The sequence below is a fragment of the Gopherus flavomarginatus genome, chromosome 4 (genome assembly GCF_025201925.1).
Source record: "Gopherus flavomarginatus isolate rGopFla2 chromosome 4, rGopFla2.mat.asm, whole genome shotgun sequence".
NCBI classification, from domain to species: domain Eukaryota; kingdom Metazoa; phylum Chordata; order Testudines; family Testudinidae; genus Gopherus; species Gopherus flavomarginatus.
The window spans coordinates 56,353,509-56,365,740 of record NC_066620.1 but is presented as its reverse complement, the minus strand read 5'-3'; the positions used below and the strand labels follow the sequence as shown (position 1 = coordinate 56,365,740).

Below are 12,232 nucleotides of genomic sequence, written 5' to 3'. Positions count from 1 at the left end.
TGTAGATATATATTTGAGAAAATGTTTAAAAATCAACTTTTAAAAGTTATACTTCAACATAGGGATGCATTGCTTACATAAAAATAACACCCACATTGGCTAATCCTGGGGAAATTAGCTTTGACGTGTAGGGCTGAAAACATTTATTTATCAAAGTCATTATCGGTGTCATCTCTGCTAGGGCACCACCGCTAGACACATTGTCACACTGATTTTCATCCGTGCTGCACTCATATCTCCATACAAGGCAGGCTGCTGGCCAATCATTTGCAAGGTGGTTTTGCACACAAGTATTTGATTAGCTGAAGGATTGATTCTGGAGCAGGTAATATTTCTCACACAACTGGTGTGATCAGTCCATCCTCCAAGACTGATAGAAGAGGGTAGTTTTGGATGTGCTAGCTCATCCCAGACCCCCATTTCATTGCTTGATAATTTGCCTTCTCAATAGCAGGTATAAATGCATTCTTTGTCTGTGGCAATTTTTCTCCATTTGTCAGCTTCCTGGAACACTTCCTCTAGTATAACTCTGCAAGTGTTGTAATGTTGGTCTTCATATGATAAACTTGGCATTTGGACTCCTCTAGTGCATGACTTCATCAGCGACCCTCTCAGCCATTCAGGGCTTCTTCAGATTGAGGGACAGAGTCTTCAAAGACTCAATCAAATTGGTCTTTCCATCCAATCTTCCAGTAGTATCACATCTTGAAAAGGTTTGGTAACCTGGCAGTGCAGTGGCTTTTAATGACCTGAGTGATAGGACCGCATCTCAGAGATATATGGTGAGTCTATTACCCAGCTGCAGGCATAAAAACAGAATCTTGTGGAAATCTTGGGTACAGTCTCACAGAGAGCACTAGAACATCTGTCTATGCAAAAATCCAGAGTTCAGTAGCATCTCTCTGTGGCATTAATTGCATTGGCATGCAAGATAATTTTAGTGTCCGCTTCCTCATGAGTACTACAAAGAAACTCCATTGAACAGTGCAAGGCAGCAGCTTCATTACTCCATGCAATGACAGAATTTTTCAGGCAATCCCTTGTATGTTGAAGCATTTTTCCTGCAAGGTATGTGGTTAACTTGTCCTTTGTGCAAGTATGAGACAAGTATGGAGATATTTGTGGAGTCAGTTATTTTGGTTTGAACAGGGACAATGCCACTGAGTCTCTTCTCTCTGGTAATATTTTTAATCAATTCCATTGCATATGTGTCAAACATGAGGTGGAATTAGTCATATATTCAGTATTTTCTCTGTAGCCTCATCATGAAGGGTTCACTCATATCTCAGCATCTTTAGCTAGCTCATCACTAAAGACTGCTTCTGTCATTATATTAATGAGTTTCAGTCCATCACACGCGAATAGGTTGCCAGTACGAGTAAACCCCTTCTTAGCATTCAACAGCACCTAATGAGCCTAGATGGTGCTTGGTTACTTCTGGAGAAGTCATCCTAGACATGCTTAACGTTTCATTTGAAATTCAATAGAGTTCTGAGGTTGTCAGGAAAAACCTGGAAAGAACACTTAGGTGCTGTTATGCCCCCCAATGAATTTCATTGCTCTGTTTTCATGTTCTAGGGCTTTTTCCAAGCCAACTGCACAGAAGGGAGCTTTTAACAATCCAGTTTCCTTTTTGAAATTCCTCCCATATGTCAGGGTCAAACTTTTCTACATCTCTTGTTTTAGTGAGGTACCAGGCTGTCATTGCAGCATAGTTGGTTAAATTGACAGCAAAAATAGTACTTCAGAAAGTGTTCTAGTGCTGTGAAGTGCAAATTCCAATTAGCAGTCCTGACTGATCAAATAAAGAACAGCGAAGACTCAACCATCTTAATGTATCACTGCACCATCACTGATTCATCTTCACGAATTTCATTCTGGAGCACCTCAAAGCAATCCCTGCCTTCTAATCTTAATAGTGTGGAATTTTAATCCCATCATAGGTCATCTTATTTGTGTGTGTCAGTGTGCTATTGTAATATTTTCTTAAATATTTGATTGAAATTCAAGGCTTTTTTGGTCTTATTAGACTCTAACAGGAAATTTTCATTAATCTGTTTTTTATTTATAAAAACATTGTCCAGAACTTGAGAGATCTGAACAAATATGGACACACAACTCAACTAAGAGCTCGGAAAAATTTAGCCAGCAAACAGAGTTAATAATTGTAAAATGGAACACTGAGTGCAGTTGTTAAGGACTTGACTTAACTAGGAAAAAGGTGTTTTAGAATGTGTTAACTGGCACATTCTCATTCTAAAACTAATGTGGACAAGACAAGTTGTACTTAAGCATGTGTAAAACATCAGCTGTTACTATAGATTTAGCACATGCTAGCCAACATGTTCTAAAAACCACCTTTTTATCTTAGTCAAGACTTTTTACAACAGCATCCTTAGGCAAGTGAACTCACAAAAAACTTTAATTAGACAAAGCAAATTTGCACATATTTTGTTACTTTATAGTACTAGTGCATCTTTTTTCTTCAGTTTAACCTTTCTCTTGTTTTCTCTATTGCAGACAGTTGCAAGAACAGCAACGGCAGAAGGAGCTTGAACGGGAGAGACTGGATCGTGAGAGAATGGAACGGGAGAGGCTGGAGAGAGAGAGACTAGAAAGGGAAAGACTTGAAAGAGAGCGACTAGAACAGGAGCAGATGGAGAGAGAGCGGCAAGAAAGGGAACGACAGGAACGCCTAGAAAGGGAGAGGCAAGAAAGGGAGAGGCAAGATCGAGAGAGACTTGAACGACTTGAACGGGAAAGACAAGAAAGAGAACGTCAGGAACAATTAGAAAGGGAACAACTGGAGTGGGAGAGAGAGAGAAGAATTTCAAATGCTGGTAAGAATTTCAAAACTGAATGTATTCAAGTACTGGCTTGATTGTGTTTAGTCAATGGAGTGAGACAGGGCAGAGTTGACAGTAAGTGTTTATGTGAAGGCAAAACCTGTTTCTCAGTCACATATATCTTGATTTTTCTGGGATTAACTTCTTCTTTTTTTTAACTATTATAATTCTGGATGCCTGACCTCAGGAAAACATCCTTTTCTCTAGAATTGTCATAATTTCCAATAACTGAAATAAAACGTTATAAATGGTGCTTATTGTTTACTGTATTTTCTAATTGCACAAAAGGTTTTTTAATTTGTTGGCACCCGAAGACATGACCATTTAATACTTTCTAGTCTACTTTAATCAATTAAGCAAGACCATATACATTCTTATGTATTCTGATAATGACACCATTGGCTTAAGAGAATCTGTACACTCCAGAGGTGTACGCATACATAAGCCAGATTGGTAACATTACAAGGCAGATATCACACCAAGAGTCTTATTTCTTGTTTATCAATTGATATGGTTTATATTAAGATATCAGTTTTTGATGTACCAGTAGATATAACCTGTAGTAAACTATCTGCAGCAAGCGGGAGCTAACTTCGCTTTCTGAATTTTGTAATGTAATGATACATGTAGTTAAGCATTTCTTAATTACTTTACTTAATGCATGTGAGAAATCAACTGCTGGTGAAACTAAACCATCTAATGTAAAACAAATTGCTTGAGAAGAAAGTATTGATTTCTTTGTGTTACACTTTGAATATTTTTACTCTTATATGGAGTGATCTCCCTATTCTGGGGAGGGGAAGAATCACGTTTGCTTACTGCCTATATGTTAGTTTTATTGGTTAAATTAGAATGAATGTTAAGATCACTACACTTGCGTTGCAACTAATCAAAGATAAAGCTGATATGGAAGGACCAATTAATAAATCATGTTGCCTAATCTATTTCACTAATGGAATTTGAGAACTTATGCCATATTTCTTTAGATTTCCAGAATGTGCTTGTAAATTCAAATGTTGGCACAAAAATAGTTGGTGAAATTAAAAAGTAGATTTTTATAGTATATAAAAACTTTCCTAGCAGTATTTTCACTTGTGCCTAATCCTCTGGTACTAACTATTGTCTACATTTATACATTTTGTTTGAATGCTGATTTTGTTGCTTCATTAGCTCCTTTTTTCTCTCTCTCTCCTTTTTTATCCTGCCTTTGCTGCTGCTTTCCATCTTCTGTCCAGCTTCATCTTTCGACAACTCTCTGTATAGCACACCACTTCCTGAATACTCCAGTTGCCAGCCTCCTTCAGCACCTCCTCCATCATATGCAAAAGCAATATCAGCACCAGGGTCAGATTCCACTCCGGATTATGCTGTAGTGACTACTGCACCACCAACTTCCACTCCCCCAACACCACCACTAAGGCATTCCGCATCACGTTTTGCTACATCTTTAGGCTCTGCCTTCCACCCTGTTCTTCCCCATTATGCTACAGTTCCTCGTCCTCTGAACAAAAATTCTCGACCACCTTCTCCTGTGAATGCCCCAACTTCTTTGCCTCCAAATACAAAGTCCATTGTGTGGTCTGCTCCCAGTTTTGCACCTCTTCCCCCATCTCCTCCAGTAATGATCAGCAGCCCACCAGGCAAAGCTACTGGTCCAAGACCTGTCCTGCCAATTTCTGCTTCTAGTTCTGTGTCCCAAATGCCCCAGTCTCCTACTCCTCCCAATGGGCTTCCTGAGTCTGTAACTTACCCAGTTCCGTCACCTTCTACCTCAGGTCCAACGCCGCCACCACCTCCTCCGCCACCACTGCCTTCCTTTCCACCTATCTCACTCTCTGGACCTCCAACTTCGCCTTCTCCTAGCTCCCCTAATGCCTCAGCTCCCTCATCCAAGCCTAGTGTTCTCCCTTCTCCCTCTGCAGCTTCCCCTGCCTCTGTTGAGAACTCTCTAAACTCTGTGCTGGGAGATTCCTCTGCTTCTGAGCCAGTCTTGCAGGCAGCCTCTCAGCTGATTGAACCTCCGATTCAGCAGGGTAAGGCTTTCTGTTATTGCTACTAATTAACTAATCAGGAATGCACCCAAAACCAGTTTGCATCAAAACCCGTTATTGTCTTAAATTAATAAAATAATTTTGAAATTGCAGTGATCTTAATACTGCAACAAAATACAGTTTTTGAAGGGATGATAGGGGATATTATAAAGCTCTGAAGAGAAGAGTTGGGATAATATGCTCTGTGAAAGATATAAAATACATATCTAGAATCGTTGGATCTTATTTTTCAAGAACCACTTGAGTCGTGATTATTTGAATTCTGCATCATCAGTTTATTTAGAATTCCCTAAAACTAGGTAGTAGTAGTAAATTCCTAATTGCAGTGTGAACCAAGGGAGCATATGATGGAGCTCTGAATGTGTGAGTTGGTCTTAGTGAAAAGTAATCTGAACCATTTACTGATACTTATGAGGTAGTCCAAGTATTAGCTATGAGTATGTAATTAGTACAAGATATATCTGGGTTGTGTGAATTTGTGAATACACACACTCATGTGCTAGACCAGATCTATACATAGAGTAGGGGTGGGCAAACTTTTTGGCCCGAGGGCCACATCTAGGTATGGAAATTGTGTGGCAGGCCATGAATGCTCACGAAATTGGGGGTTGGGGTGTGGGAGGGGGTGAGGGCTCCAGCTGGGGCTACGGGCTCTGGGGTTGGGCCAGAAATGAGGAGCTCAGGGTGTGATAGGGGGCTCTGGGTTGGGGCGGGGTGTAGTGGTGTGTGGAGGGGTGCAGGCTCTGAACTGGGGCTGGGGATGAGGAGTTTGAGGTGCAGGAGGGTGTTCTGGGCTGGGACCGTGGGGTTCAGAGGGTGAGATGGGATCAGGGCTGGGGCAGGGGGTAGGCCGCAGGAGGGGGTCAGGAGTGCAGGCTCTGGATGGTGCTTACCTCAAACAGCTCCCAGAAGCAGCAGCATGACCTCCCTCTGACTCCTACGCAGAGGCACAGCCAGGCGGCTCTGCCCGCTGCCCCATCCACAGGCGCCAACCCTGCAGCTCCCATGGGCCATGTTTCCCAGCCAATGAGAGCTGCGGAGGCAGTGTTTTGGGGGCAGGGGCAGCATGTGAAGTCCCTCTGCTGCCCCTACATATAAGAGCCGGATGAGGGACATGCTGCTGCTTCCAGGAGCTGCGCAGAGTCACGGCACACGCAGAGCGGGGCAAACCCCCGACCCTGCTCTGAAGGGCCGAATGTGGCCCCTGGGCCATAGTTTGCCCGTCCCTGACATAGTCACACCAGTTTAGCTACAATTAGTTCTAAATTCTAGTTACATTGATGCAAAATCTTGTGCATGCTCTTAATTTGATATAAACCTAGTTTAAAATAATTCAAGTCAACAATCAATAGGTTTTAAGTTGACATAAACAAGGATTAAAAAGATTTGAGTATCCATGCGTATGTCTGCACCAGTTAAACTAAATACTAATTCAAGCTAAAGCGCTGCAACTTTTACGTGAAGTCAAGCTCTTAAATTTATTAAGTTGGATGATGATGTTCCACTTCAATAATTTATTAAGGCTTTTTATAATAATCAGAAAAAGTTTAAAAAAAAAAGTTACAGGTTCATATATAGTTGCCTGTTTGTGCTCATGGAATAAACTCTTCTGCGTTTGTAGTAATACTTAAACAATGCTCTTCCTCAAAACATACTGCATATCATTCTGAATATAGAAAATTAAAGGAGTTGTATGAAATGTATTTTTTTCACAAAATGAAAAACAATTGCTTTCCCTATAAACTTTATTTTACAAGAATAACAATTCTCTAACTCACTAATGTATTTTATATTTAATAATTAGAGTTGAGTTCTGAAATATTTACAGATAAGATGTATTTATGTAAGTCTAGAAATCAAGTTTTAGAACTTTCAGTTTAACAATAACTTTTAAAAGTTTTGTTTAAATGTTTGGGTGGAGTGGGAGCACCTGCTTGCAAAGAACATTCCATTTTAGGTTTGCATTTGAGCCAAGACTCATTCTGAGTAATCAGGTGAAAGAGTGTTGTTTTTCTCTTATAATTTAGTGCTTGTGTTGTTCCTTATCGGTTTTCTTCTAAAATTCTTCCCATTTTTCTGTTTATATAGCAGTTCTTTTGTTATAGTGAAAAGACTGAATAGTGTCATTGTGTTGCATGTCTAAGGATTCTCTTGGCTAACCTCTTCTCTTCTACAGCATTATGTACAATATAATGCTCATTAATGTATTTTAAAAAACTTGTTTTCTCCCAAGGTGGGTTATTTTTCCTGTGTTTTAACAAGACACAATATTTTTCTAGTTAATTTAGGAAGACTTTTTTTTTTCTTAGTATGTACTAAGAAGAAAAGCCCTTATTTCAATGGAAATAAAATCCAACTAGTCTTAATTCTTAATGTTGTTTTTTCATTTCAAATAGGTGTCATCCAAGGACCACCTGCGCCTCCACCCCCACCTCCACTACCACCTGGCCCAGCCCAGTCTTCAGCAGCAATCCCACCTCCCCCAGGTCCGCCACCACCACCTCCACTTCCACCCTCAGGGCCACCACCACCACCGCCTCTTCCTAGCCAAGTTATTCCTCCTGTTCCTCCTCCACCTCCTGCCCCTCCTCTCCCTACCTCTGGATTTTCTATGGGATCTATGTCTGAAGACAGTCGCCCTTTAACTGGACTAGCAGCTGCACTCGCTGGAGCCAAACTTAGGAAAGTGTCACGGGTAAATGTAAATCTGGATTTGTCTATGACTTACCCTCATAGAATTTAGAAGTGTAACTTTGGAATAATTTCTACTAACATATTAATAACTTGAGTAGCAGGAATGGGTCTACCCAAAGATCAATTTGACTAATTAAAGCAGAGTTCTTAGATGTATTCATTGAATCTGTATTTTATGCTCAGGTGATTTTTGTAGTATGTTACATTAGTGTTTTTCTGCCTGAATGTAAAATCATGATTTTTAATAAATAGTTCTCAAATATACTATTATTTTTGTGTACTATCATAAAGAGTGAAGAGTCCTCTAGTTCAAGTGGAGGAGCTTCATCTAAAATAGACAGTGTTCGTGGAAATGGACCACTTCCTTTGGGAGGCAGTGGATTAATGGAAGAAATGAGCGCTCTGCTAGCCAGGAGGTAAACAAATAATTGTATTCTTATACATCTGTAGATAGTATGATAGCTTCACAGTAATCTTAAAGGGATACTGTGAACTTAAAAATCATACCTCTGTCATAGAATGTACCTACTGTTGTAATCTACAACTGAGAAATTACAGAAATATTTTTCCTTTGTGTGTTTCATAGCACTTTGCGTACAGTCAACTTTATTTTCACTCGTGAATAGTCAAGTAGCTAGTTCCCTCTGCGTGTCTCTCTTGCTCAGCAGGGTGGGAGCAAAAACCAACATTTTAAATAGGAAAATGTGATTGCAAAACCACTGGTGTTGTCTGGAAGACTCAGTGGAAAGTGTATACTTGAAACTGCTTTTTACTGTTTTAAGTTGATCTAGATTTCAAGTCGTGTATGCCTTTAACATTACTAAAAAAATATTTTCCATTTTGTAGCTATAACTTTGATAAGTTTAGCCATCTCCCTTTCATTCTTAACTCATGTTTCTGTCTTTTAGGAGAAGAATTGCTGAAAAGGGATCAACAGAACCAGAGCAGAAAGAGGATAAAATTGTAAATTGATTATTATTTTGCTGGCTTTGAATTTTTAATACCAGGCCATACAAGAAAGTTATTCTAGTGGTTCAAATTACAAATCATTTACAGCTTGTCTTAGTGGAAAAATATAACTTATATTTTTTCAAAGGGTACAAGTTCAATGGGGTTGTCTTAAACATTCAGTTTAGTTCTTACAAATTTCTTCTGTACTTTCTAGTGAGATTTTATGTGAACAGAGCTCATTAACTACCTGAAAAAGATTTAGCTATAAATATATAAACAATTCCATTAAACAATTTTACATCAATCTGACCAGATTTTCAGGATTCTAAAGCTTTTTCTCCTCATTTTAATCAGGAAGAATCAGAGCCTTCAACTTCCAAGCCTTCTTCAACAAGCACACCTGGTAAGTAGTATAAATCTGTGAAGTGCACTTAACTTTTCAGAATTCCCTTTCAGTGTTAGTGCTGAAGTTTTATATAAAAACTGTTTTGTTATGGTATCACAATTCGTGATCCTGAGTGTGTTGTCATGAAAATGAAATAACATAAGTATCTTAGTATGATCAGTAGTTAAAAAATAAATCTTGTTTTTATTCGTTGGTAATAATTTGTCTAAAGCTCAAATTATCCCCATTTTGGTTAATCTTTACTATTTTCTCTTATGTTACTGTGCACAAATCCACTGATAGCCTTAATATAAATAGTACACACTCTTTGAACAAAGTTGAGGTGAACAAAGTCAAGTGGTTTTTAAATAGGTTTGTTGTCTGGCATTTACCATACACAGCTAAATGTAAAACTTCACATGAAATGTACAGCTGCAAACAATTGAACTGGATTCAAAGTTTTAAAAAATTAACAGAAGCTAATGGCAATGTGTTTGCAGGATAGGCAGTCATTGATATAATAGTATTATGTGGGGACAAAGGTGTAAATGTAGGCTACTGAATTTGCCATCTGGTTTTTATACCATAATCAAAACCTCATGTATTCTGCCATTGAATGGCTAAGTCTCCGTTGCCATCCAGTAGTAGTGCAAGCATCTCATACAGCTGGGGAAGAGCAGGTGACATACACCAAAAGAACTTGCCCCAGAACTCCCATCTCAGTGCAGGGACCCACTGAGTTGAGTGTGTGGGAGTAAGAGGCAACTGGCAGGGAACATAGAAGGCGGCTATCAAGCAAATTGCCTGACAACACTCACAGGACACTGGCAGGGATAGGAGTTCAATGGGGTGGGGCAAGGGAGAGACTACTGTGGTCCGACCTGGACTATTGACAGTTATTACTGTAACCTGGCAAAGTATGCTTGTATACTAATATCTCTAAACTTGTATTAATAAAGTGTATACCTCTAATATCTCTGCAGCATGGCTCCTCCTCTGATATATAGTAACTACAATAGGACTCTAGACAGAGTAATGGACTTTTATTTGTTGCAGCTAATCATTAATAGCTAATCCTTGGCTCTACCCTGCCAGTGACTTATGCAGCCATCCTTAACTGTTAGACAGAAGTGCATTTCATTGCCCATGATCATGTACCCTTATTTGTCTCTAGAGTGCTGTAGGTGGCTCAAGATAGTGAGCCAAAACTTCTTGGAGAGAATTTCTAATAGAACTGAAAACATACTCCACTAGATGGAGCACAGAACTTGAGTATGTATGAGGCTAGCTTTCAACATAATATGAATATAATGAATCTAAAGAGGTGATTGTTGGAGTAAGACTTAAAGGCCCCAGCCGATCTTATGGCCCTCTTGCACAATGTACTATACAAAGACAAAGTAAAACAGTTAGGTGCTACCTGCACTACACGTAGTGTAACTGATCAAAAAAAAATTAAAAGATAATAGTTTTCCAGGTGGTGGTTTAATTTTGGAGAATTAATGCAAGATGATAAAAGTTAAGTATCTTAAGTCCATAGCTACCTGAAGTTACTTCCTATGCATTGTTAGTGATGAATGAATATGAAAGCTGGTATCTCTAACGATTTTATTTATATATCTAAAGAACTAACAAGGAAACCTTGGGAAAGAACAAATACAGTGAATGGAAGCAAGTCACCTGTTATCTCCAGGTACGCTGCTTTTTAAATCAGTACTTATCTCTTTCAGATGTGTGCAGCATTGTCGTTATTCATTGTGCATAAAAACTATTGGAATAGAAATGATAAATACCATCTAACTATTGTAAATAAGGCAGCTGAATAGATTTCATTTCTCATGTTTTTATGAGTATCGGAATATTGATACTGAGTTTTGAGGAGGATTTGAGGAATGAATGCAAAATGCTGAAAGTAGAATCTTATTAACAAATATCAAATTACAACTTTTCTGATTGTGGTATAACTGTAGTTATGGAAACATTTCATTTTCCATTCAAGATGCATCTCCCTCAGTCCTTAAATATGAGTTGTCCTCTCACTAAAGGCAGATAAGAGATTTCATTCATGCGCTCAACAGCAGATGACCATGCCTAACAGCCTAGTCCCTCGGTATTATGATAGTATGAGAATATACAAACCCAACTAGGTATTTAGACCAACGCCTGATGATCTCAGCCAAATCTGATTCTCATGACAACCCTAAGCAATGTGTTTAGGCCAACTCCATTCTGAGGGATACAGCAAAGAGAGATCCTTCAACACACTACCCTGTTCTTTGCTAATACCTCAGACAAAATGTCAGTGCCTGGTTAGATAACAGACCTGACAGAGAAATGGCCAGGATAGCCATTCTACCTTTTGGGATAAATTTTTTAACTAATGCTCTCATAAAGATCCTAAAATGCAGGGCTTTAGAGTGGAGCCCGGAGCTGGAGCGCAGAGCAGCTCTGGAGTAGTGGAGCTGCAGGTTCTTGCCTGGAGCCGGAGCACAGCTCCAAAGCCCGCTAAAATGCATATAATATTGGCCATAAGGTAAAAAATAAGGAATTGTTCAATTAATGATCCTGTATGTCCTGCATACAAGTGCTGAGGAACTCTGATTGAGAAACTTCTTATAGTTAGTCTAATGATGATTTTTTTCCCTTGAGAAATACCTTGTGAGGATCTAAAAAAAGACAACCAGATTCTCGATTAACCCTGAGGAAAATGTTCTCTTTCAAATATAATGAGAGATTCTTGTTGTTAGTTTGAAAGGACAATAGGGTGATAACTACACAGAAAGGGGGAAAAATTAATCAAACATAGATCCTGTAGCTGAATGCCCCATTTCTGTCACTAGCAAAATATTCTCATCCCCCTAGATCTTGTGCTTGAAAATAAAAGCAACACCAAGCACAACACCAAGCACAATCAGCTTGTTACCATCTTTATTCTAATTTCCAAGAACTAGGCAGGCTCTAGCATGGGGTGGGCAACTTTTTGGCCCAAGGGCCACATCAGGGAATAGAAATTATATGGCAGGCCATGAATGCTCATAAAATTGGGTTTGGGTTATGGGAGGGGGTGCAGGCTCTGGGGTGGGGCTGGGGATGAGGAGTTTGGGGTGTAGGAGGGAGCTCTGGGCTAGGACTGAGAAGTTCAGCGGGCGGGAGGAGGATCAGGGCCCGACAGCAGTGCTGGAAGGGATGCAGGTTCCAGCTGGGGATGTGGGCTCTGGGGTGAGACTGGGGATGAGAAGTTTGGGGTGCAGGAGTGTGCTCTGCACTGGGATTGAGGGGTTTGAAGAGCAGGAGGGGGATATAGG

General features: G+C 39.6%; 1 protein-coding gene across 9 annotated transcripts in view; it reads left to right on the top strand.

Moving 5' to 3' along the window:
• The window catches only part of ENAH (ENAH actin regulator), a 190,547-nt gene that overhangs the window by 157,652 nt on the left and 20,663 nt on the right, over nucleotides 1-12,232 (top strand). For 4 of the 9 annotated variants that reach the window (XM_050948502.1, XM_050948499.1, XM_050948500.1 and 1 more), the window contains exons 5-11: nucleotides 2,521-2,840; nucleotides 4,082-4,879; nucleotides 7,294-7,592; nucleotides 7,883-8,007; nucleotides 8,500-8,554; nucleotides 8,897-8,945; nucleotides 10,554-10,620. In XM_050948502.1, the coding sequence (XP_050804459.1) occupies nucleotides 2,521-2,840; nucleotides 4,082-4,879; nucleotides 7,294-7,592; nucleotides 7,883-8,007; nucleotides 8,500-8,554; nucleotides 8,897-8,945; nucleotides 10,554-10,620 (1,713 nt within the window). The remainder of the gene's footprint in view (nucleotides 1-2,520; nucleotides 2,841-4,081; nucleotides 4,880-7,293; nucleotides 7,593-7,882; nucleotides 8,008-8,499; nucleotides 8,555-8,896; nucleotides 8,946-10,553; nucleotides 10,621-12,232) is intronic. The other 5 variants (XM_050948505.1, XM_050948504.1, XM_050948503.1 and 2 more) reach the window with 2 other exon arrangements.